Source organism: Apteryx rowi, unplaced genomic scaffold (assembly GCF_003343035.1).
Source record: "Apteryx rowi isolate R43461 unplaced genomic scaffold, aptRow1 scaffold_23, whole genome shotgun sequence".
Lineage (NCBI taxonomy): Eukaryota > Metazoa > Chordata > Aves > Apterygiformes > Apterygidae > Apteryx > Apteryx rowi.
Window position 1 is genome coordinate 724,396 of NW_020448641.1, and position 26,103 is coordinate 750,498.

General features: G+C 45.6%; 1 protein-coding gene across 2 annotated transcripts in view; it reads left to right on the forward strand.

Moving 5' to 3' along the window:
• STK32C (serine/threonine kinase 32C) overlaps nucleotides 1-20,970 on the forward strand; it is a 52,395-nt gene extending 31,425 nt beyond the window's left edge. The window contains exons 2-11 of one of the 2 annotated variants that reach the window (XM_026065670.1): nucleotides 6,915-7,066; nucleotides 10,086-10,259; nucleotides 10,903-10,940; nucleotides 14,271-14,360; nucleotides 14,880-14,983; nucleotides 15,085-15,201; nucleotides 18,056-18,181; nucleotides 18,312-18,443; nucleotides 20,003-20,070; nucleotides 20,832-20,970. In XM_026065670.1, the coding sequence (XP_025921455.1) occupies nucleotides 6,948-7,066; nucleotides 10,086-10,259; nucleotides 10,903-10,940; nucleotides 14,271-14,360; nucleotides 14,880-14,983; nucleotides 15,085-15,201; nucleotides 18,056-18,181; nucleotides 18,312-18,443; nucleotides 20,003-20,070; nucleotides 20,832-20,970 (1,107 nt within the window). In that variant the 5' untranslated portion in view covers nucleotides 6,915-6,947. Of the gene's footprint in view, nucleotides 1-6,914; nucleotides 7,067-10,085; nucleotides 10,260-10,902; nucleotides 10,941-14,270; nucleotides 14,361-14,879; nucleotides 14,984-15,084; nucleotides 15,202-18,055; nucleotides 18,182-18,311; nucleotides 18,466-20,002; nucleotides 20,075-20,831 lie in introns of those variants that run through there. The other variant, XM_026065671.1, reaches the window with a different exon arrangement.
• Nucleotides 20,971-26,103: the final 5,133 nt, after the last annotated feature.

Consider the following 26,103-nt stretch of genomic DNA (forward strand, 5'->3'; position numbering starts at 1 on the left):
GCTTTTACCGATGAAAACAAACTTTATACACAAAATGTAGAGGCTGCTCTAATCGTTCATGGAAGAATGTTGTAAAGGAACAACTCGCCTGCATGCATTATGAGGAATTTCACTGAATTTTTTGCAGAATGCTTCAGATGTATAAGTAATAGACACATCCTAAACCATAATTCACAAAGCGATATTTTGCAGATAGAGAACCTGAATAAACGGAGCTCCCCGTGACCATCCTCAGCCCGTGCAGAACTTGGGAGTTCCCGTTTCGTGGTTTGGTGGCCAGGAGTGCTGGTCTTCCGCTGTTCCTGCGAGGTGTTTTTTGCTTTTCCACTCTTCTTTAAATCAAAATCAACTTAAAGACAAAAATGTTGCAACTAGCAGAATAAGTTTTATCAAATACTAGCCAGTTTGGTTAAAAAGCTCATCTCTTTCCTTCTGTACGTTTGAGACTACTTTAAAAAAAAAAACTCGGTAAAGGTATTTGTAAGGTGCTCTACGTGTGCTCGGTGCCTCCACTCTGACTAGCGTGGGATGCATAAGGATTTTGGGAATGTACCAAGAAACCACAGGGAAAAAAAGCTTGTTTAGAAAATGTTGGGTTGTGTCCGTGGCTCTACCCAAGTGTGATTTGGCCTTCTTTTGAGAAGACCTAGGTGATCTTGATGCCTTTAGGACTGTCTGTACATTTAGGCTTCTGTTCGTGTACTGCATGTTCTGTTGATAACTCTTACCTTAAACAAGATAAGTGTTTCAAAGCCAAGAGTTAGATTTCTCCTCCCATTATTTTTTTAATGTAATATAGGTCAATAATCCTTGTTAGTCTTCTCTAAATTAATAAAATAGCTTAGGTTGTTGAGCGGAGACCTAGATTGCCCCAACTTCATAAGAAAACGGGCTGCCAGCTACGATGACAATACAGGCGTTGTCATTGTCTAGGGCCTCATCAAGCGAGATCGAAATGGGAGATGTAAATGCATATCTCACGTCCTGAATAGTAAATGTAACTTCCAAACCCTTTATGCCTTTAGTGCAATAAAAGCAAAGGCAGCTGTATACAAACCATTTGGCAACAGCTGAATGTTCAGGGTATCTGGGACTCTATTAAATCTTTTATATGCCATGTCTTGAGCAATATACTACCAGCTGATGCCTGCCTTCTGCACCACAAATCTGGCAGCATTACATACAATTTTTTCTAATGGCTGTATTTAACCACTGAAAAAAATTTCCTTTGTGCAGCAAGGAACCATATTATGCAGAAATGAGGACAAAGTAATCTCTTCTTTCTGCTTTCTTGCATTGCCTTACATTGTCATGAAACCTCGATCTGCTTGAAAAATGCATCTAGATTAATTAAAAATAAAAACACTTTGACTTGTTACCAAGTAGATATTTATTCCTTCCACAGAAGCAGATGCATGAATAGAGAAGCAGAAAAAAGATACACGTTGGGGCACTTACATTTCTGCAAGTGACATGTTTCTGTAATCAGAGACATTTTTTGAAGGAGACCTACTTGTCGTGGAGGACCTAAATTGTCACACCCTGGTAAGCACAGAACTGACAGAGTTCCTTGTATGAGTTAGGCTAGCGTTAGATCCCTATCAGTARTTGCATTAATATTACCATTAACTATTAATAGCTGCAGTAATTATAGCAATGCAAGCAGCGCGCACGTGGAGCGCCGGAGAAGATGCGCTCTCGCTGCTGACGGCCAAGTCCAGCGCGGGTTCCCGCGGGGCTGGCCAGCCGTGGGAGGACGTGTCACAAGGCGACCCCGCGAGCGGAGCAGTTCCCTAGCCAGGATGCGGAGCCGATGATAGCGCCAACGCTGCCAGCTGGCAGCRCTCGGCTACCGCCCTCTCTCCTCACGTATCTGCCCCTGCCACGCTGCAACTTCCAAAGCTGGAGCAGAAGAAGAAGATTTCTACTGACTCCCACAGTCTTTTTTCTGGAAAACAGGGAACAAAAATTTCTAGAGAGCTTGAAACTGGAATGATTCGGTATGTAGGTGATAACAGTTGCAGTTCAGAAAACTGTTTATTGTGATTACYGAGTACAAGCAGCTTTCATCATTTTCTCATTTATTATACTAGGGTTTTTTTTCCCCTCAGATAAACACGGAGCAAGTGRCATTATTATAAAATGCAATACGTGTTAAGATACGGCAAGTCAGAATTACTCATTTCAGAAACTCCATGATGCTTGGTTGCATTTCTTGTTCTTTAAAAACAAAAACCTAAACCAAAAAAAAAATACTGAGAAATTAATGAGCTTCTAGCCTTAATGTGAAATAAACTGAAATCAGAGAAGAATGTTGTTTAGTGCCTGGATGGCAATTACCGAGAGGCTTGTTTTTAGAGCAGTTGTACAGCAATGACCATATTTTAAAGGGATACAGTTAGATCTTTTCTGCTCAAATTATAAAAGATAAAGTTATTTTCATGCTTTTTTAAAATGTACAACCAGTTTAGTCTGCTTTAGGCAAAAGTCAGATCCTGCTGGTGCTTTGCGTTGGGCTAGGTGGTTCATTATTATTATTGAATTTGCAGTAAATAGGGATTTTACCTTATGCTTTTGTATTATAAATGGTCTCTGGCAGTTGCAGATGATCTGGTTTTGCACCCTCACATGTGCTGGAGGGGAGCAGCGCAGGTCGCAGGGAGCGGGGGTCAGGAGGCCCTGTCGTGCGCTCATCAGCTCAGCTTGGATGGCCACGGAGACGTGAGCGTGGCAAGACGGGCTGTCCGATTTCAGCGTGGTTGGCGTCACTTAACACGGCTGCTGGTGCGGTTGCAGATAAGGGACAAGTTATGGAGCCCAGAGCCTCTCCAGCAGGTCACCGAGCCTGGAAGCTCTCCGCCTTTCTCGGGGTTGTCACCGGGCTGGGAGAAGACCCACCTCCACCTGTAACCTCGGGTCTCATACTCCTAGTCCGTTACTGCTAAAACAGTACCGCTACTGCTTATGGGCATGTTGCTGGAAGCAGCACGCCCGGGAGCAGAGGCTTTGCTCTGCCTGACGCCAGCTCGGTTTAGGCTTCTCGCGCTCGCAGAGGACACCCAGCCGGTTCRCTGGGCTCCTGGAGGTTGGCCTCCCTGGCCAGAAAGCCGTAGCTCGCCGAGCTGACCGCCTTCCGTCTGGAGCAGAGCAGAGGTCGAGCRCAGGATGAAACCTGGTGCCGTGTTACATGAATGTTAACAAGAAAAAGAAGGTTTTATTGGAAAAATTGGTCTCAGAAGGTTGTCTTCAAGGCAGATGATTCTTTTGGCATTCACACGCAGAATTAAATGGTTTGTTTGCCAGAATCACAAAAACAGCAAGCATCTTCCTCTGYGTAGCCACCCTGCTCACACGTGCTAGAGCGAACCATAACTATTGCAGTATAAAGCCTATTTTTTTTGTTGTTATGGATATTTTAAAACTTTGCCTGGTCTCTTTGCTGTTTGCTTGCATTCCTCACCTCCATGCTGGTACGTTGCTGTTTCTGAAAGACAGAAATCTTGATGCGAGTTCTAACTCCCACTTCAGTTAATTGCTGCTGTTCRCTGCTCGGCTTTCTGACTGGTTCAACGAATGATAAGTTTGAAAACCAAAAGAAGCCTTTGGCATATTCCGTTTTCCCAAAATCTGATAGCTTTACTGAAAATTRCATTTCAGTTTGCTTTTAAAAGATGGCTATTCAATGATTGAAGCTTACTGGTCAGTGGTATGCTGTACTATTACGAAGCGCAAAGCAATTTTTAATAGGAATATGAAAGTGAAGAGGCATGATGGAAATCACCTGGTGAAGACGAGGAAAAGGAGCGAAGCAGATGAAGAGGAGCTTAGAGGAGAGACATCGGCACAGYGCGGTGAGTGCCCCCGGGCTGCAAGGCGATGCGGCTGAGCTCTTCGCAGGGGTGAGGGACGGGATGAGCGATCACGGGCGTAAGTTGAGAAGAGAGAAGCGCAGACTGGAGATGAGGAAACCTGCTTTCCCCGTGGGACGGTCGAGCAGTGGAGCTGGGGCCCGGAGGGGCTGTGCCGTCTCCATCCTTGGAGGTCTCGAGCGCGATGGATGAAGGTTCTGGGGTTGCCGCTCCGGAGCCCCTTTGGCCGCGGTGGTTGCTGTGGTCGGCCCGCGTTGGCGGCGACTGGACCGGCRATGGAGGAGACAGTCCGCATCATTGCATGGCCACTTCCAGAGGCAGCAAGACCTYGCTCCAGCCCTGCCCTTGCTTTGCTCCTGATGAGCTGGCTTGGTCGGGCTCRTCTTAACGTGAAGGGAGCCTGGGTTTGGACTGTGTTTGATTTCACTCAGGCTGAAATTGTTTAGGACAAGCCGTTTGAGACGTAATCCTTTCAACCTGAGGTGTGTGTATACTTATTTAAATCCATAATTTTCTGTTCAAATGGGGATTGTAATGACAACTGCAAAATAATCCCCGTAATTTCARTGTGTACCCGTAATTGGGATGTTTTTATCTGGCTAATGATAACCACCTATTATTCTGTCACCTTCTTGCTGTAATGTGTCCTTGACGATATTACATTATGTGCCATTAGCACTTGCAAATTRTTATTAATGGGGGTATTTCAGAAGTGCAGAACAGTTCAATGGCTTAGGTCTCGTCTGTGTTTTTTTCTGCCATCTATGCAAACTATCCTGTGTGTTTGCTTCCAGTGTTGTATAAATGTTATCCTCTCTCTAATGAGTTGTATGAAGTCATCTCAAGGTCAGTCTCAGTTTGCTGTTCCAAACGAGGGCCGTATGACCAAAATGCCAAATTATTTTTTTTCAAAGAAAATATATCCGGTACATTGTAATCATAACCATGTCTGATAATTAAAGGAGGGCAGACGTAATTATACCAGATGTAGAGTTTTCATTAGCTCGTTTAAAAACAGTTACCTTGATAATTAAAGTGTCATTAGTACTCAGAAGAATCGTAGGGAGATACACCAAAGGAAATATTAGTTGGGAAATGTATTCAAGCCCGCTGGTTTTGTACTTCTCAGTAGAGCAGGATAGTGGGGGCCCGATGGCAGATTAACCTCTCTGATACCCCAAATTACTAGCTTTATGCGTGCTGCATGTCGGGGCACATCATGGCCACGAAATCATGACTCTTCTTGTCAAGGTGATAACGGGTTTAAACGGCTGGTGGAAACGTGACATTTTGTGCCGCTGGAGTTCAGAGGCCCTGGACTCCCGCTTGCCGGATGCCTGGGACAAAATGTGTTGTGAAGCTTAAAGCTCTCCTGAATTCCGCCTCGGGAGCTCCCCGAGCTTCTCCGGTGGTGTCCACGGTTCCCTTTGAGGTCCTTGTATGGGGCGATGCCTGGGCTATGCTGCCAGATGGGCACGGGGTCTGAGATCTGGGGTCTGGTTTTAGCTAATATTTCTGACATTTGTGCGTTTCTGTGCTTCCTCTGAGACCGTGTTGACTTGCACTTTTGAGAAAACAGGCTGTTTTTGCAAATTTCTGGTTGACCTGGAAAACCTCGCCAGCGGAGCTCCACGCTGATGTGCACGGAGTCCGCGAGGACGGGCCSGCGGTGCGTTTTGGGGGAGGCGGGAGCCCGCAGCGAACGTGCCCCCGCGCTGCGGGGACGCGGGCTTTGCCCGAGCTTCGGCACGCTCCTCGGAGGGGCTGAGTCCTGGYGTGGCCCGCAGCCCGGGAAGGGAAGAGCCAGCGCTGGGAATGACTGCRTGCGCTGGAAAGCCGCTAGTGTGAACTGAGCCTACAAAAGATCTGCTTTAACTGGAGCAGCGAGCAGCACATGGGGTTTTTGTCTCGTGCAGAAACTCTTTGCTGTAGTGCCAATGCAGAGCATCCCTGTATTTCTAGGAGCGTGGGAGTTGCTGTGTTGTTTTTAACACATTTACATTTTAATCAGTTTCTGTTAAAACAAACTGGATTATTTTGACCTTTCAGAGCACAGCTTTACATGAAGTAGATTAAAACCAGTCTGCTGGAAATTCGCGCCGGGTGTGCGTGAACGGAATGGGATAAACGTGGGGAGGGAGACCGCGCCGTTCTCCGCAGGCAGCCGCAACGCAAAGGCTCAGACTGAGCACAGGGCTCCCGCTCGCCGGCTGCGAAGCTTGTTCTCCGCGGGAAAGCTCTGCCCTAGGCGCCGGCGACGCCGGGCGGCTGGGATCGCGTTGCGCGCGCTAAGGAAAGCGCCGGCGTGGCTGCGCGTTTGCAAGGCCATCTGGATGGTGGGGTGACGTCATGCCTGAAAAGAGAGCGTACGGAAACTCTGCTYTGAGGAGGGGAGACCTGTATTAACAGGTGACAAGTGGCAGCCCAGCAATCAGGAATGGGTAATAACAGGGTAGAAAGGCTAAGCAGCGCCGGTCCGGTAGCCCCAGGGGTTGGGCTGGCCAAGTGGGCCATCACTAAAATAAAACACGATCCACAGAAATACTGTGCTTTGGCTTCGCTGCAGGCAAACTTCCACATCCAGCTACCTTGTCTGGTCCTGCTGTAGGTATTTTAAACTCATTTTCTCTTTATTTCAAGGTACTTTGGTTTGAGTTTTCTTATTGTAACTTTTGGGGGTTGTCTGGGAAGCTGCAGAGCGCCTGGGAGCAGATGTGGGAGGAGGTGGGAAAAGGTGCCTGGTGACCACACCTGGCTGGGAGGTGTCCGTTTGATTTGTTATAGGAGCAAGACACGATAGAAAACGTCGATCCGATTGGGGATTCAACGAGTGCTTGTTTGCAGGGCCGTCCTCGGGGACACGTCTAAGGAGCACGCGAGTCCGCTGGCCCGAGCCTGGGAAGTCCTTGTGCCGAGCAACTTTGCCTGGAGCACCACGGCCGCTCACACCAAAACATCAAAAGGTCGTTTCCGTCAGGTAAAACGGCAAAGGAAGCTATAGCTCGACTACATGTTTTGTTTTTTCCCCCTTTTGTGGTGTTTTAGGTGTGTATTGTCCAGAAGAGAGACACTGAGAAGATGTACGCCATGAAGTATATGAACAAGCAGCAGTGCATTGAAAGAGACGAGGTTCGCAACGTGTTTAGAGAACTGGAAATCCTGCAGGAAATCGAGCACGTGTTCCTGGTGAATCTCTGGTGAGTGCCTCCTCTTGGAGAGAGGTATCCTGGTGCAGCAAGACACTCGCAGCGATTGCCRTTAAAGAAATAGTCCCTTCCTTTTGCATGTAGACAGTGATTCCTGGGACAGTCTGTTGCACTTCACAGTGAGTTGTATACTGTGTGTGGGCAATCTTTGTATCAAATAACGTCTTGAAAATCCAGAGAAACTAGCATTTTTCAGAGATGTAGATTTATTCATATCATGTTTTACTGTAACTATCTGGACAAGATGCTTTTCAAAAGCATTATAGACTAACTATATTTGTTGGATTTTTAGCCTGGTATGAGACTGTTTTGTTTTTTTTTATTAGATGCTAAAAAATTATCCACTAATTAGTATACTTTTGCCATTGCACATGCAATCAAGCCATCCTTGAGCAATTTGAAATGTTACTATTTTTAGTGATCTGTTTCTGAGAAAAATACGTGATCTCTTCAAATTATCAGGTGTTTGGCCTTTTGCTAGAGAACCGCTAATGGCAAAGTTCTTTAGAGCAGGTTCGTCGGTCAAATAAAATCTATTACTTTAGAGCTCTGAATGAGTGTTTAGCTGTTGGATTCGTGATCCTCTCGTGCTGCCTGCTCCAAGGTGGTCCCTGTACTCTGGCTTCTCTGCCGTGCGAAGGAGCTCCTGAAGTGTGGCAGGGACCAGAAAACCCATCGTCATTACCCATGCGAGACCCGCACGCCAGAAACGGATCCTGTGCTAGGAGACGTCTTTGAACACTGTTAGGAAGGAACCGGGAGAGGGACAAATATATGACATGTTGCGAGATTATAGAAATAAGTAATTCATCGCTTGCATTCACAGACCATAAGAAGAGTGACATTTATGAAAAATGACGGAAAACATTTGGATCCTATAGAATGGAGGGAGGATGACAGATGGAAAGGGAAAAAGAAGAGTGGTCCTTTATCTGTATTAAAAATGTGACCTGGGTGGCTTGAAATTTTGCCTAGGATTTGTTTCCTAAGTGCCTTGCCTGTAGCGCAAGCTTCTGCGTGTAGTGTAGTGGCACTGTGGTTAGTGTGTAGTACTGCAGTTTAGAGAGTATAAGTGAGTCGGGTAGCCAGTATTTCCAGCCCAGCAGTTTTTTGGATTACCTAAAATTCTTACAGCCACAACTTCTCTACTGTTAAGAGGAGCAAATTGTGATTGTAAAATAAAGGCTGTGCTTACTTGGAAAATAGTGGCTAAGCAAAAATGATATGCTGTGTAAAAAATGCAGTGAAGTGCATGTGCAATGCACATTGTTTTACCCCAGAGATTACAAGGCTTATATCTCTATCAGAATGTGTTTTTAAGGCTAAAATTAGTCCCTTGCGAATGGTTCCTTGATTTCATAAAGACACAGCAGGGGCACAAGGAACAGTTTTGCTCAGGAAAGTTGCACACTGGTAGCGGGACAGACCCACGCTCCAGTAACTGCGTTGCTGTGGGCGTCCGCTTTCTCTCTCGCTAGTTGCAACCTTCCAGACAGCTTGAGGAGCAGCAATATTTTCAAAAATTCAAAAAGTATAATAACCAAAGTAACGGGATGAAAGCTGATAATATCCTGCATACCTTTTGTTCGTTGGTTACTCCAGAATAGCCAAAGTGCATATTGATTTTTTTCAACATTTTAACAACTGCAAATAATTTTTTCAGGAGGTAATGAAGTTTTTGAGAAAATTTGTTCTCTTAGCAAGTTTTTCCCTTTCAGCTTGTACATTTAGAGTAAGCATACATTTGGGATAAGAACAGAAGTATGTGATTCATAAGTATTATACAATCCCACATATTCTTTCCTTAGAAATGCTGTAGCCAAATATAACAATCAAATGTTATTCTATAGTTTATCCTCAGTGCTGTCAGTCTCCTTTGGAATCTACTTCAAATTTATAGAGGCGTTTTACTCTACAATAAATACAAGGCTCTTTTTCTGGTCTTTATGGCTAAGTTAGCATTTGTGTTTTCTAATTCATTTTCAGAATATCCAGAGATAATTTAAGTATAGGTTTATCGTATTTTTTACATGTGAAAGTCTGAAGTTACTCAGAAGTAACTTGTTAGCAAAGCTCCAAACTTTGTCTGCTGATGAGATGACTCATTCATAAAGCATAAATGTGAAGTGAACAGCTCTTGCTGAGGGACCGAGCAGCCAACAGGAGCTGCTTTAACAGTAATTTTTACTGTGCACATCATCAGCGAAGCTCTGAAACCGAGGAGGAGATTTTCGAAACCTGTTCTGCAGTTCTCCGTGAGGACCGCAAGCCGTGCGAGGTGGCTGCGGAAAAGCTGTGCTTCCGCCGTGCGCCGAGAAAATCGTCTTCAGCAGAAACGGGGTAGCCAAGACGCTGCCACTGTGCCCAGCACCTGGGGACCGGATGGGGGAATCTGCAGGGTTTGGGGCCTCCTTGGTCCGGAGAAACCCCCGGCTGCAGCCGGAGCTGGGGAGGCGCCCGGTGGTCACTGGAACCGGGAGCCTGTTTCCAGACTAAGCCGAGTCTGGCATTTTTAGCATAATAAAAGGAAGGTTGAGAGGAAAAAAGACACCTTGAACATAGGTCAGGATAAACGTTAGAACAGCATTGGCGCAAGAGCAAATAGATAAATTGGGCACGGACAAGTTAAGGCAGGAGGGGAAATGGAAAGCTTCTAACTATGCAGAGAATTTGCCTTGGAATAACCCCGTCCCTGGGAAATGAGGTGCTTGAGAAGCCGTTCGAAGAGTGGCAGGGTGAGCGGGACGAATTTAATAGGGGTAGCTGCCTCCCCCAAGGAGATGCTGCTCAGATAGCAGGAGGTTAAAAAGCAAGACAGCATCTTGAGTTATGCTTGCTTAATTAAAAGGCTGTAAACATTGAAGCCAGCATATGCTCGTAGTGGGAATGTTTGCAGTTTCTCACAGGTGCTGTGTAATTAAGGGAGAGGAAAAACCTGCCTTCGCTTGGTGACTGCCGTGCAGCGCGGCGGGAGCCGGGCGGCTCGCTCACCCCGCTTTGGTGCCCGCAGGTACTCCTTCCAGGACGAGGAGGACATGTTCATGGTGGTGGACTTGCTGCTGGGCGGTGACCTACGCTATCACCTGCAGCAGAACGTTCAGTTTACGGAAGAAACGGTCAAGCTCTACATCTGCGAAATGGCCCTGGCCCTGGACTACTTACGAAGCCAGCACATCATTCACAGGTAATGGCAAAGTCCGCGCCGCTGAGCTGGCGAAACCGGGCGCCCTTAGATAAGCGAGCGCGCAGAAGCGAGTGCATCCGTACCCTGAAAGAGCCTGGGGCCGGTCCGGCCCTGGTGGAAGCTGGCTTTGCACCAGCGCTGCCCGTGCGCGCTGCCCGGCTGAATTACGGTGTCTCTATTAGCCCCTGCTATAGCGAGGCCCTTCGTGCTGCCGGTGCTGCCGAGTCGGGGAGCTGCTTCTATTGAACCGCACCTGGCAGCACCCGTTCTGGCTGCTAGACCTGTCTGTTGGTCGCTAAGGGAAGAAATCTCAGTGTTTCCTGGCATAACTGAAAGCAGTGCATTCCAGGATTTATTTTTAAAATGATCAAGGCCTTCATGGAAATAGGCCTAATCTTGCACTATTCATTTTCATGGAAGTGACGCTCGAACCGGTCAGGTGCTCCCACTTTTTTGTTTGATTGGCCAGGAAAAGCGTATTTCTAATCCATCTATGAGGGACTTATCTCATATGAGGATATTTTGTTTTATATCTTTTTAATTTTTGATTGATAGATAAAAGGTTGCTTTTTTTGTTGCTGTGGAGTTGCATCTTTAATGTGACTGAGACTTCATCTTACTATAACCTTGTTTCTTTTTCCAGAGATGTAAAGCCAGACAACATTCTCCTTGATGAGCAAGGTAGGAACTGTCTCTCTTGCTTTTTCTACCTCCTTCATACAAGGTATTGATTTTTTTAGTGTCTCACATACCGTGTATCTTTTTATCTGGAAAAAGGGTGTAAAAGGCACCACTCCTTTTATTTGATTGGTCTTTGGTTGGTCGTGTGTATGCCTTGTAATGCAAAGGGAAGTCCAGCTTCCCTCCTCAGTAACCCTCTGTTCACCCCCAGTCTACTTCTCCTCTCACTAGTAGCCCCAGTGCCTCTTATTTTGCACAGGTTGTCCCTGCAAGAAATACAGTGCTTTATAGTGTGAAAAAACATTGAGTTTTAAAGTGAGTGGTCTGAACGTATGCTTTTATTTAGCAGGAAGAAAGATAATTTTGATGTCTTCTTGATCTAGACTTTCTGAGTCGAGATCTGGACTGAACCAGGCAGAGTAAGTTCAAAAACCTTCACTGAGAGCGTCTTGTTAATGGCCCTCGGAGGTCTCCACAGAGCTCCCGCGTGAGGTCCTATATTGACCTCTGTTCCCATAGCAGAACTTACAAAACGAAGACACAGTCTCTCAAGATGGCAGGCTCCAAACCAAGTTTTATCATACAGGCTCTGCAAAGCCAAAGCTTGCACTTGCCTGGAGGTTTGTTAGAAAACGGCGCAGGGTATAATGCCCAAACATAAATGAGAAAGAGAAGATTTTGAGTAATAGGACAAAAGGATTTGTGATTTACACACCATTTTCAGAGCTGCCTGATAGATAGACAGAAGAAAATAGCCTCAAGAATGGCAGCTGGGTAGGTTTTCTGTATTTCAGGTTGGTTTGAAAATAATGACCCACAAGCAAGTTTTGAGACTAATTGTTTACCTGCCAACACTCTGATTTTGTTCTTAATTGCTCATCTCAGATTACATAAGGTATTTGAAGTAATCGTTAGTTTGATGTGGTTGCAATATAAGGAATCTATGAAAACTCATCTGAGCAATATGAAAGGGAGCATTAAACTGTAGCTGGTCGCTTTTATAGAGCATTCTTGTTTGTATTGGAAGCGTGGTCTGAATTAGAGGATTAAAGAACAGTGGTGTTCCCCACAGTGAAAATCCTGTTGTATTAGATTGAGCTGTAGGGAGGTCTGTTTTTCTGTCTGTACAGAATTGCCTTCAAGGACCTCACAGGGAGTCTTTGAGCTGGAGAAGACACTTGAACGCAGACCGGCTAGTGATAATTCCTAACCAACCGCTCGACAGTTTGTTCACGTGTACCTGTGTCTTTGGCTCTTTTGGGGTCAGACAGCATGATTTTTCATGTGTGTAGTTCATACAGCCGTCAGACAACTCCTTTGCCGAAAGAACGGACAGGCAGGGGTGTCTGTCCTAGTGAAACCGCGGACACCTTGCACTGCATGCTCCCATAGCAGCCCGTCCGTGTTTAAGCCTTCCTCGGTGTATGGGGAAGGAGGGTTGTCCTGACTCAGAGCCTTTTTTCCAAGCGTAGGAGAGCTGTTCCATGCTTTGCCAGGGTATTCATCAGCGGGGAACAGCAAACACTAGCAGTGGCATCAGCCAGTCCTCCCGTCGCACTTGGACTCGGCAGCTGACTGCTGCTGCCGTGCCTTCCTTCGCAGCCCAGCGCACAGGCGTTTGCTCTGGCTCAGCTGCAAGCCAGCTCTAAACGGTAGTTAGGAAATCGTGGAAAAGCAGGCTGGCAGGGAGCAGAAGTCACGTCATGTGCTTTCAGAGCAACGGCAGCTCTGTCCAGGTGTTCCTGACCTCCGTTTGTCTTGCAAAGTTTTTGGAAGACCGTTGATAGAGTGTCGCTTCCCTAGGCAAGTTACCCGTGTGTTTGACTATTTCTGTTGCTAGAAATTTTTTTCTGATGTCTTACAGAAATCTCTGTTGCTTCAGCTTATGCTCACTATCCCTGATCCTATATAGTTTGTGTGTGAGGTAAACAGTATCTTCAACAACATTATAGTAAAAGACTTGGAGATGTCTGATCTGTGCAAAAAAAATCCTATCATTTTGAGTGTTTATCTAATTTGCCTTTATTTGGCTGTCCAAGACTAGGCTGCAGATCTAAGAAGAGTAGGTGTTTTCCAGAGCTTGATAACGAGACTTTTTTTTTCATGCTTTTCCCACCCTTTTTCCTAGAATTTTCACTTTCTGTCCTGATGACAGAAAATGTAGAAACAGAGAAAGTATTCCAGCACTTTTCAGAAATCTTAATGAGTTCTTGATATAGTGCTAGGGTTTGGAAAATATTGTTCTGATTCCATTTGGACTAGCATGTCCACATCTGCTATGTTATGCACAGAGTGTCAATACTACTTTACTCTGGAGATTCGGAGGTAGTCGTGGTTGAATGGCTTTCATCCAAACGCAATTCCAGATTTTTTTATTTATTTTTTTTTTTAAATCGATGCTACCATGGCGTTATCTTAGTATAGCATTTCCCTATTGTCTTCTTTGCTAAATATAGGTTCTGGATATATCAATATGACCAAACGCTGGAGCTGATGTAGGTTACTAGTTCCCAAGGTAGGCTTACTAGTAATGTTTAAGCTTTGCAAGCTTAAACTGTTACAATTCTTTTTCTCACTACCTTATGCATCCCTGTATTTTTGTGCTGCACCTTGGGTCAATGTTGTCACATACCTCGTGTTCACTCATACGGACTAAAAGTGGAACTTAAGTTTTCCAAATGGTTAAAAATTGGATGTTTAAAGTTAGACTTGTTTTTGTCCCAGGTTTGAAGCTCAGAATCCCATAAGATCCAAGTCTTTTTTTTTCTTTTTTCTTTTTTTTTAAATCTTTTCTCATGGTCATCCTTGAATTTTAGTCTGTCAAAATAGTGCTCCATGCAGGGGTTGAAGATAATTTAGAAGGTGGGGATTAGGCACTGTAGTCCTAAAGGAAGCCTGTTGATTTTCTGAATGTCCATGTAATTTAGACGGATTCTGATAGCTGATATGTTTATGCCATGGAAACCTTTGAAGAATCATTGTGAATCTCAGCTCAAATAACTTGGAACAAAATATAGATTATCCAAGTAGGATGAAAAAAAGCTGGATATTTTAAATGACCGCTATTCAAAATATGAAGCTCCAAGTTAGATTTGAAAATCAAGAAACAAAGCTAGCTACCATTTAAATGTTTTCCATCTGACAAGCCTGAGATCTGGAGAAAATTTTAGGATCTGTTAGGGCTGTTTAGTGGGATCTAGATTCTGAGCTGCCTACACCTGTGCTGCACTGTCTGGTTGCAAACGCTTTTGAAAAATTTTGTATTCTAACTCTGCATTGCAATTGTTTGTTCTGCCACTAATTCCTTCTTGAAATCTGTCTTTATTTAAGGTCATGCACATTTAACAGATTTTAATATTGCAACAATAATTAGGGATGGTGAAAGAGCAACTGCATTAGCTGGAACCAAGCCATACATGGGTAAGAAATAATAGCTGCTCGTTACACTTATATTTTGCATTCAAAGAACACTCACAGCATGCCATCTTATAGTCTGCGTCTGTCACGAGGAACTGAATTAATTTAACACGTTAATGCATGCACCCAAGTCATTCAGCAGAACCAGATTATTTGAAAAGCAAAACTCTCAAAGTGAATGAATTACTCCCAGAAGATCGCTTGCGATCGTACCGTGTTTGCCTGCCTTCCTCTCCCTGTTGGCTCCTGCCGCTGTTCGAGCTGGGGCTTGGTCCTTGCCCGGGCAGCGGCCAGGTTTCGTCTGCCCTTCGGTGGGGCGTGAGGGCTCCCTAGGCGCTCTGCAGCCACGTGGCTCGACAGCGACCTGCTCGGGGAGGAGAGACGCTGAGTCTTAGATCGTCCTGTAGAGCCTCGCCTGTGGCATTAACGTGGGAAAATAGTGATAACATTCACGTAGTGACTTACAGGAAACAGGCGACTGAAAGAGAAAGGAACAGCAGTATTTTTGTTCTTTCCGTTTAGCTCCAGAGATTTTTCATTCGTTTATGAGCGGTGGGACGGGTTACTCCTTCGAAGTCGATTGGTGGTCCTTGGGAGTGATGGCTTACGAACTTCTTCGAGGATGGGTAAGGTGTTTGGCGCTATCCCGTATTCCAAGACCGTGCTTTCTTAGTGAGCTTCAGAGAGAAAAGTAAATCTCTCTTCATATTTCTGCTTTTTTTCTCAGAGACCGTACGATATCCACTCCAATAACCCGGTAGAGTCTTTAGTTCAGCTCTTCAGTACTGTCAGTGTTCAGTACTCGTCTGCGTGGTCAAAGGAAATGATTGCTCTGTTAAGAAAGGTAAATAATCTTTTTGGCGTGGTTTAAATCGCACAGAAGCTACAGTGCTTACAGGACTAACGAGAAACTTTTCATGGTATTAATAATAAATAATGAAACATTGAAATAGGACTAATTCTTTATGACTTCCTTCAGTCTTAAGCACAAATTAATGTCAGCAACTTGTGTTTTGTTAGATGACTTATCTCTGTCATAAAATGCGTTATGTTTGGTAGCAAATGAAGAAAAAGGCTGATTTTGGTGTAACAATCAAATTCTTACTTAGGCTAGAATTGTGTTCATTTAGCATCTAGGTGTATGATCTTCAGAACTTTAAAAAGTAATAATGATAACTGAAATAGCAGTGTAACATATATAAGTGTTTGCTGACCTGCTGTGTTAACTGCTTTCTCTTCAATTCTGCAAGACTGAAGAACCTGATTCAGGTGTATTTAGTTATTAGAAATGTCTGTGAGGTTTTTATGTATATATATGTGTGTGTGATATGTGTGTGTGTGTATGTATGTATATATATGTGTATGTATGTATTTGTATATGTATATATATGTGATATATATGTATGCCTATATGGGGCAGTCTGTTGCTTTAATTTTATTGTTACAGCTAGAAAGTTTTTGATTTGTAGAAGCTGGTTAGCTTTTGCTTGCTTGAAAACTCGGAAAAGTAGCTGATCAGTATGCTATAAAAAAGATATACATAGTGCTGACAGCAAATAAGTGATTACAATATAAGTTAATGTTGGGTGGACAATTTACATAATTAGATTTTATTTTAATGAGAAACAGTTGTTAGTTATTATTGCAATAAAAAGTATTCAGCAAGATCACAATGCCATCTACTGGGTTGAGTTGGGGAATACATGCTTTTAAAAAGACTATCTGTGGAAATCTACACACACACACACACATACACATACACACACTATATATATGCACTGTACACTTCTAGAGCTGTCATGGCATCAAAGTCCAGTGTCTATTATCTCTGCAAAACTCAAGGAGAACTTACTGCTAGGTAAGTGTGCAGACTCACGGTGACTTTACCCTCGAATGCTAAATACCCTCGCTGTAATTTTAAAGATAAAGATAATTTTATGCAGTGAAAAAACTACCTTAAAAGTTCCTCCAGACAGTAGTTGCTAGCAGAGATATATTCAGTTCCAGTTAAAACTATCTCAAGAGCATTTTGCAGGAGGTTGTACAGAGGTTTTGGGGACTTGATAGTGACAATTTTTACTGCTTGGGGATTTGTATAGCCTATTTAGACTCTATAATACACCAGAAGGGGATGAGACCTGTTTTTATGTCACACAAACTAGAAAAGCATCGAAAAGGGAGTGTTGCTGTTACTCATAAGACTGTTGCATGCCACAGCCGACAACAGGTCTGTTGCACAGCAAAACGAAGAGCATGAAGGAACATTTCTTAGTCCCAGTAGATTATCAAGTATTTAGTATTACCATGGTGAGACTTTGATATCAAAGTGGTGTTGCTTCGCTGTGCTGCCGTCAGGAGTATTGCATTTTGATTTTTGTAAGCAGGACGCCACCACACTTTGGCTTGCTTTGGTTCACAAACATCCACAGGATGGATTTTTATTAGACTCTGAATACATCCACCAAACTGGGGCAGTGGGATGCATGCTGCCTTCTTCTCGGATGATCGCCTTTGGCATTGGAGAAATACTGAAGACTGATTTTATTTTCTGCAAAAGGGCTATAACCATCTGTAATTACCCTGCTTAGAACTACACTGTCGTTTTTTAAAGGAAAGAAACAGTCCTAGATGGGCGTTCTGTAGAGTTATTGCTATGCATAGTCCATCAGCCAAAAGATGCTACTCATTAAACTTGCAAATGCCCAGAACTGAGCTGGGGAGGCTGGGTTGAAATTGTAAGTCTTCTTGAAAAACTGCAAGAAATGGTCTCGCAGTAACAGTGGGGTGCAGCTCCATACCCGTAAGTTCAAGGCTTCATAACCAGCCGCACAAACGTGCGATGGGGAGCGACCGGTGAGAGAGCAGCACTTTGGAAGCGGCGCGAGGGCCGCCGCGGCTCACGGCCCAGCAGCATCGGGCTGGTAGGAGACAGGAAAACAGGAGGATTCTGTGAACAAGCTGTAAAGTTGGTATCAGTCAAGCTTCAGTTAAATTTTTCACAGGCGGATGCTAATCACGCAATTTTCTGGAAGCCCTGTATGAATTCCTTCTAAGAGATACCTAAAACAGTCCTAAAAGCAATAACTAAAACCAGTGGCAGCCATGCTTTGAACATATAATGTGGCACACAGTGCCGAATTCTTTGAAAAATCGGGTCTGTCTTCAAGTCGGTGTCTCCATTGAGCAGCCAAGCTAAGAGATCATTTTGAATTATTTTTCTATGTACTTTGTACTCTGTGTGTGTGATGAGCAGCATAACATCCTCCCGTTTCAGAGAAGCGTTTTGAAAACAGGACGTGTGGGGCTTGATACCGAAATGACGAGGCTCTAAGGAAATTAGTGTTTTTACAAAAGAGCAAGGTCCACAGCGAGGCAAAACTACGATATGCAATATCTGTCCCCGTGTTTACCCTTGAGTGAGGAAGGGTCTATAGGACAGGCTGCGCATGGCCACGTGATGCAAGGTTATGCATCGTAGGTGGGCACAGGAGGAAGCCACCTAATGCTCATCGGGGTTCTCCCTGTTCCTCATTTTTGAGTGTTGGGCTTGTTTTTCTAATTTTTTTTATGGTGTGCTTACATGTTTCCCACAACTGAATCTTTGCTCTGTTGCTGAATTATGTGAGTACGTTTAACAGACAGAATGATTCTCTGTTTGTTTTCTCGCTCAAGCCTTCCGGGAATGCTTGTCGTTTCAGCTGCTGACGGTGAACCCCGAGCATCGCTTTTCCTGCCTCGCTGACGTTCAGGCTTCGGCTTACTTATCAAGCGTGATCTGGAGCGACGTCTGCGAGAAAAAGGTGGAGCCGGGCTTCGTCCCTAATGTGAGTAAAGGAGTGCCTTGGTTTCCCTCTTCGGTTGACATCTTGGAAGCAATTTCTGAAAATATTGCTGGAAGAGAGAATCTCTTGCATGGCCAACATCTACCTCTGGTGTCTTTGTGCCCCCTAACAGAAAGGCCGCCTGCATTGCGACCCTACCTTTGAGCTGGAGGAGATGATTCTGGAGTCAAGACCCCTGCATAAAAAGAAGAAGAGACTTGCAAAGAACAAGTCCAGGGATAACAGCAAAGACAGCTCACAGTCCGTAAGTGCCTTCTGGAATAACAGTCAATGGAACAAAAAGCGGAGGTACTCAAGTTGGAGGTGGATAGTGGTAGTTGCTGTGGCAATGCCTTCCCATGCAGATTTATTTTAATAAAAGCATTTGCCAGACGGAATCATCCTGACAACCAAATGTTCGTCTTACATAAGTTTGGTAAATCTCTTTCACGCTCATCTCTACTTTGTAACATGAAAGGAGAGAAAGGGAGATCCAGGCACGCACTGGTCAAGAGAAAAACTTAATAAATAAATAAATGAAAAGCCCAAACGACGATGACCTTCCTGGGAGGGACTAGCCAGTTTCTCTGGTAGCTGGGGATGGGGTTATGTCACAGCACCTTATCCAAGCGTTGGATGATGGCCACACGGAAACATCCAGTCAGTCAGTCCCGATTTTGGGGTAGTTGAGTCCTTTTCCTTTATTTCCCTTTTTTTTCCCCGTCACCTTAGTTTTACATCTGTATAAGCCTGTTCAGTTCTATAGGACTCCCAGATTGGTTTAAGACGGACTGAATTCTCATTGCGTTGGCTGAGGAAACTCATACTTGTGCTTGGAAGAAGTGAACACACAAGCACTTTTTGGAGAGAACCCATTATTTGGGAAATCAGGTCGGAGATAGATAGGATGCATTTGTTTCTGTTCTTCACTGTGGAAGTCTGGCACTTTCATGTCACAAGGAGGATGAGCGCGATAATCTCAGTTTCACAGACACACACGTCCCTGGAATAAAACCATCTCATTATGAAGCCGAGGAGGTATTTACTCCTGGAGAAAACGCAGTATTTGCAGATGAAAGTGATGCTCAAGGGGAGGCCTGTGTGAGGGAATATTCGTTATGCCCAAACGCCTGCTTCGGTGCTCCCTGCCTTTCTTAGTTATGCAAGTCCCAAGGTAAGGGAACAAAATTCCCCCCTGCAGTGGGAATAAGGATATCCGTTATCTGAGAAGGATTTTGCCTGGCGTGTTGTCTGCACCCGTTAGCTGCACTGGGTCACGTCCTCCTTCAGCAGCAGCTAATGTCGCAGTCAATGAGACCTACTGTAAAAGGCGGAAGAACGAATCGGGAAGCCAGAGGAAAAGATCAGAATAAGCAAACTGGAAGATACCTCTCAGAGGTTCTGCTGCCAGGGCAGTTAAAGGCCCTCTGCATGCCAAGACATAGGGCATGGTTTCTGGTAGGACCGCGTATTTCAGCCGTCCGTTTTGTGCGGTTCTCGGGGTTTTGAGAGGCGGCGGCGTTGCCTGCACCGAGAGGGGCAGGAGCTGGGGTCGGAGCGGGGCAGCCGGTGCTCCTGGGGGGGGAAGGAGCTGTAAATAGGTTGTTTGTATACGACAGAAAACCATGCACACTGCAAATGAAACAAATACCAATAAAAGCCGTGGAAGCAATCATGCTGTGCTATTTTCCTCGTCTGTTTAGGCTGAAGTTGCTAGTGGCTGAATGCGTTCTGCGCACGCAGACTCAAGCACTGTGATGCTCTAGGGAAGCAATGACGTGCAACTAGGGCTTCTTATGCACATTTTCTTTTTCTTTCTTTCAGGAAAATGACTATCTCCAAGAATGCCTTGAAGCTATCCAGCAAGATTTTGTCATTTTTAACAGAGAGAAGTGAGTGCGTGTGTGGGGGGTATTTTGGGACAGAAAGATTCTTTTTCCTGACTATCCAAGGAATTGGAGTGCTGTTGCTAGACTCACCAAGGGCTTAATTCTGGGTGACAACTTCAGCTGAGCACGCTCAGGTGCTGCATTTGTGCAAAAGAGAATCCTTACCCCAAAGGGAGGCAACATCAGTGATTATTAACTACTGCAGTTAAATAGAATAGGCTACACTTGTGGCAAACTTGTGGGATTTAAAATACCTGTGTGGCAGCGATTCAGTTCACCTGTAATGTCTCCTTGTCCATCTTGCTTTTAGAGGAGGCTGTTTTGGAAAATGAAAGCAAGGAGCGTGGTAAAATCCTCTCTGCACTTCACGAGCAGGCAGTAAAAGCCCTGGCATTAAAACAGCTGCTTTCTCTATCGTTTGAATGTGCTTATATGATAATATTTTTGTTCTTAAGTAAAACAAGTAGAATAGAGGCGGCTTCTTTAGAGAAAGCTGCGCACAGCAGTGCGTACGCTGCTGTAAGCAAAACACTGTGTTTATGGCCCAGATCTGGGTGGTCGACGGCTCCAAGAGCTGCAGCCGTTGCGGAGTACGTCAGTGCATTTGGGGGAGTTTCGCTCGTATTTCAGCCCATGTAATGGTCTTTTTATGTGCTGTGTGTGGGTTTTACCAATCTGGGAACACGCATCTCATTTATGTAGGGTCTAGCCGTGTTTTTGGTGTGGGGAAACTATGCAATGCACCGTTCCTCTGTTGTGCGCAGATTGAAGAAGAGCCAGGAGCCGACGAGCGAGTCCGTGTCCCCTCCCGAAACCACCGACGAAGCCGAGACGGAGGCCGAGTCCGAGAACTCGAACGTGAACATGTGCAGCTCCGTCTGCTCCTCGGCGGGCAGCAGCTAGGGCTACGGCGGCGAGGCAGGGAGCCGCGAGCCGGCGCCCCTCTCGATAAGCCCCTCTCGGGCCGCGCTGAGCCCCGCGGGCTGCGCTCGGCGCGCGCCGGGAGAACGGACGCACTGGCCGGTCTCGCAGAGCCGCAGCAAACCAGACGGTTGTCACAGAACTGCAATCGTGGGTTTGGTCGAGCGCCGCTTCCGCGCGCTGCGTTGCCTGCTAGGAGGAGMGATACTTGCTATGCAACTTGCTGGAGGAAGCAGACCGGTCTCTTTCCTTGCCCTTTTTTAATGTCAGGTTGCTGGTCCGGACACGTTTTTAATGCCCTACGTTAACGCGTTACRTCCTTGGGTGCGACACGGGGGCGAAAGGAGCAGGTGTGGACGCGGTGCAAGCAAACACTTCCTCGCGCGCTCCCGGGGGCCCTGCTGGGGCTGCGCAGTCATTAAAGGTGTAATTAATGTGTAAAATGTACCTAAAATATTTGCTTTCTTCACAGGGTTGTTATGAGTTGCAAGGAGCTGTGCAAATGGATCGGATTATTCTGTTTCTGTTTGTTCAGGTTAGGAGGATACGACTTATTGCAGATTCAGACTTTACTGGAAACAAAGCGGGTGGCCTTAAAATGCTGCTCAGTTATGAAAAGAGGGGAATATCTTATTTCACCCTTCGATTTACTTTATTTTAAATGTAAAGTGAAAGCACTGTATATAGTTTACCAATACCTGTTTTAACTTCTTAATAAGACAGGACATCTCTTTAACTTGGTTCCAGCTGTGAATATTGCCTTTCTTATTGTTTCAACAAGCCTTTACTATATATTGGTTGCTTAATCTGCTGTATAGTGGCTTTCAGTTACTATTGCTAAAAATGAGCCATTGGTCCTATTATACCATAGAACTGTTGTGAYGCACATGGATTTTGTTATAACTGTATTCACTTCAAAACTTTCAAAATCTGTTTGCTACCAGACATTAAGGAGGTTGATGGGTTTGTATCCTTACTGTATATTCGTAAGGCAAAAAACGGACAGAAAATGTTTTTAACAGATGCACGCTCTTTCAGGGCAAATTTTGCTGCGTTTTCAGTTCCCGTTAATGAAATAAAAAGGCATAACCAGTGTAAAACCCTTTCATACGAAAAAGGACACAAGGCAACTATTTTCCACAGTTTTATGTGGAAATTAGTAAGTGGCTGAAGCTGTGCAGCACCCCCCTTTTCACTAAAATCTCTGAAAGAGGCGCTCAAGTGTGCAGGCCCAGCTGTACGGGGAGGGGAGCCAGAGCTGCTCTGCCAGCCGCGGGGCTGTTTTTAGGACAGAGCCGGGTAAACGGTGGGTCCGGTTTGTATTTAAGTGTAAAGTCCTGGCTCGGCGGGTGGGAAGAGGCGCCGGCGCGCTGCAGGACTGCTCTGCCAGCACCCTCGCGTCTCTGGCTCGTGAGAAACTGCCGCAAAACCAAATTCTTGTGTGTTTTGATGGTCCGATCAGCGTTTTCTGGAGGCGACCAGAAACACTGCCTCTCGGCACAGGTGTCGCCGCGCTCTCCGCTTGCGCTCTGCTTCCCCCCCGTCCTCCCCAAAATCAGCACGTGGAGAAACCTGCGGCTCGCTTCAGCGCTCTCTTCCGCAGCGTCTTGCCCCTTTCTCGCCGGCTCGTCTCCCCTGGCACAGAAATAGGGAGTTTTAATGTAGACGTTAGTAATGATCGTGAGTACTTTACAAAATAATAAAATTGCCTCTTTTTTGCTTCTGATGAGAAGAGTCCGGCGGCCTGTGGGCTGCGCGGGGCACAGACGCACCTCTCGGCCCGGCGAGGCTCCGGTGGGTGCAGTAGAAGCAGAATCGGGTCAAAAAAAGTATTCATTTAGGAAGTCTAGATTACGGGTGATTTGTTCTACTGCTATGAATAGGTTTTTTGTGTTTTTCTTCTGTAAGCTCCATTTCACTATTTATCTTCTTTCTGTAAATAAATTTTCAATCTCAAAAGCTTGAGAATACCAGAGTGACAGGGAACGTAGCTGATGTTTGGGCCAAAAAGTACCGCGTGCGAGAGGTGCGGACGCCCGCTGTCCCGCCGGCGGAGCTGCCGGCAGCTCTGCAGGAGGCGCCTGACCAGGTGTTTTCGTGGCTTTCGTGAGGACGAGCTAGCGACGGCCCGCGAAGCCCAGGCTGCTGCGCGCGCGTACGGGCGCGAGCTGCGTCGCTTCTGCGTTCTCGCGTTGGAAAAGCTCGAGTTCTCGCGCTCCGAGCTCTCTCTGCGTCGCYCATCGGTTTCCTCTGTCCAGCACTGTGCTTCCTCTGTGAGTTCTGCAAAATACCCCCGGCAGCGCTGAACACGAGCCGGCAAAACTTCCGCGAGGGCGTCGTGCGATTGCTGCTTCCAAGGTGAAGTAACCAGGGGCCGAGTTCTGGCTGCCCAGAAAGAACTGCCGGGACCCAAAAAATATTCCCCAGGGACGCACGATTTGGAAAACTCTTGTTTGTACGCTGTTTCTGCCTCGCATAAATCTATTTCTAAATCTTAATGGATGAGAACAAATGACACGTCATAAATTTGGGGATCATTGGGCTGTGTGTTAGAGACACCGTGAGTACRATATAATTTAAGTACTCATTTCCAACCTTAAATAATGCATGCAAAGATACTTCACTAATAAYCCGTGTGGGGAACAGGCCTTACTGATGCCTATTTATGCGTGGTCCCTGGAGAAGCAATCGCAAGGAAAGAGTGGCTGTAAAAAGGAAAAACTGTAAGAAGTAGATAGCTTTGCTTCATTGCTAAAAACCGTTGCAGCCGTGCTGCACCGCCTCCGCGGCTGCGTTGGCTCCTGAGTGTCCCGGCATCTCCGGGCCCYGCGGCCGGCGCCGGCTCCTGTTGGAAACACCTCACTTTGGAAGTCTCCGCACCGTTTCTCGGCTCTCTCTGCGGCTTTAGAGCCTGATTCGGCTCCAGGTATAAGCAAAACTCGTGGTGAAGTCTTGCAACACTCCTAGTGCAAAACCCCATAACGCAGAGCTTGAYGCGCGTCGGTAGCTAGCTCTGGTTGGCGTCTCCATGAGAACCAGAATACGGTATTTTTCTGCGTATAAATATTTAAATACATGTATTTTTTGTATGACGGATTTGTACAGGGTGCTCCATTACCCGTTGTGAAAGGTCTCCATYGCCTATGAATTACTCTCCTTAAGATTCCTGGCCATAAGGTGATTTCTTACCTCCGTTGTATTACAAAGTTTTGGAAAGTTGTATATTTTAAAATGTTTCCATTGAATTCTGCAGACTTCACTGGGAATTTTGCATAGAAAAGAAGTGCCAGATCAGGCCCTAATGTTTCTTTTGATGCCAATTCTCTTATTAGTCTAAACCTTGCCAAAAAGAGAGTAGGAGTAGTCAAGTTATAGCAAAAACACCTATAATATGAACTTGACATTGAACAGTGCTGAAATCCTGATGCCTTGGTGGGCTATTTTTAAAAATTATTTCAGTGGAAATCAGCTATGTAAAGTATATCTTTGTATTTTATGTTAATACATTTCTGTAATTTTTATTGCATGAAAAATACTACCATGTCACAGAAGGAGATTTAAGTCGCGACAACAGATTTGTGTTTTTGCAGATACTGCGAGAAGCCATTGCATAGGTGGAGTAATAAATGTGTATTTTTAACATTGCCAAGACACTTGGAGTCATTTCTAGGTTATTGATCTCTAGAAAAAAAAAAACCAAAAAAACGGGCTTTCCCGCTGCAGCTGCCGGAGCCGCCCTGGCCCGTGCGGACCTGCCGCACGTCCAGCCACGGTGGGTGGGTGGGAGCGACGGCAGGACCGGGGGGGCTGTTTAGAAAGACTTTGAAGAAGAGACCCTACCAAAAGCATCTGTCAGCAAACCAGCATTTTACCGAGCCGCCCTTCCCGCACAGGCTCAGACAGCAGGGCAATGGCACATCGACAAAAAGAGGCTTTTTTGCCCCAAAGGTAGTGGTGAATTTGCAGCTGGGCTCAAGTAAAGACTGGTAGGTGAAAGAAAGGGGAAAGTGCAGGTCTTCATCTGGAGATCTTGCTTTGAGGAGAAGACCTAAGCGCCTAAAGCTACAGCCTGGATGAAGGGTTGCATTCGTCCTTCCCTGTGTCACCAGCACATCACACCATGTGTGGTTTCCACTGCCACCACTTCAAAATAGCAAATAAATCAATGTACAGTAGCCTTGGTGCAGGAACACAGAAAAATTGAATGAAATTATTTGCTTGAAATTAAATATAAGATGTATGAACAAATGCATTTCCGTATGCGTTTGATGCAGCAGCTACTCCAGGTCACTGCACTGGGCTACGAGCTGGACACCAGACCTCGCGCTGGCACRGGCGGCCAAGGAGCTGGGTGGTGTTGGGGGGGACGTGGGAGGGTGCATCCATCATGCACCATCATGCATTTAAAAAAAACAACAAAAGTGGAAAACACAGAAACAGATTAAGATTAATCAACCACTTCTATAATTACGTTTTCCAACAAACTTTATTGAAAGCAATGAACAAAAAACAAGTAGTGAGGCATTCGGTTAGAGGAACATGCATAGATCCGTGGCATGATGTGGCGTATGTGTTTGCCTTTAGCGTACACACCTTTAAATATAATAAACTGGTTATAATAACCTGTATAAAAGAGTCTGTCATATGCAACTGGCCTTCAAATACGGCTGTAAGACTTTTACACTTGCTACTTGGAAAACTGTATAAATAACCTCTAAAAACCAGGACTAACCACAGGAGGACACCGCACTGCATTTCCGCTGCCGGCGGCACCACGACCGTCCGCTCTCCGGCGGCGACTCAAAACTGTGCAGGGCTGAATGCGTCCTTTTCGGCTAAAAAAAATCCTTAGAACAGGAGGGGCAGCGGTTTGCACTAGGAAGGAGCGTTTGCACGCCAAAACACATCGTTCTTCGTCCCGGCTGCACGACAGCTAGGGCGGCTCAGCACATGGAAACGTACGTCTAGGTGTTCGCATGCAACACACCGAGGGTTTTCTGAGGAGCTATTTGAGTAAGAAACGGGGAAAACCTGAGGGGAGCGCTACGTGGCGGCTAGGCTGTGCCTACTTTCCGCTGAGGAAGAGGAGGAGGAGGAGGGATCCGGCYGGTGCCG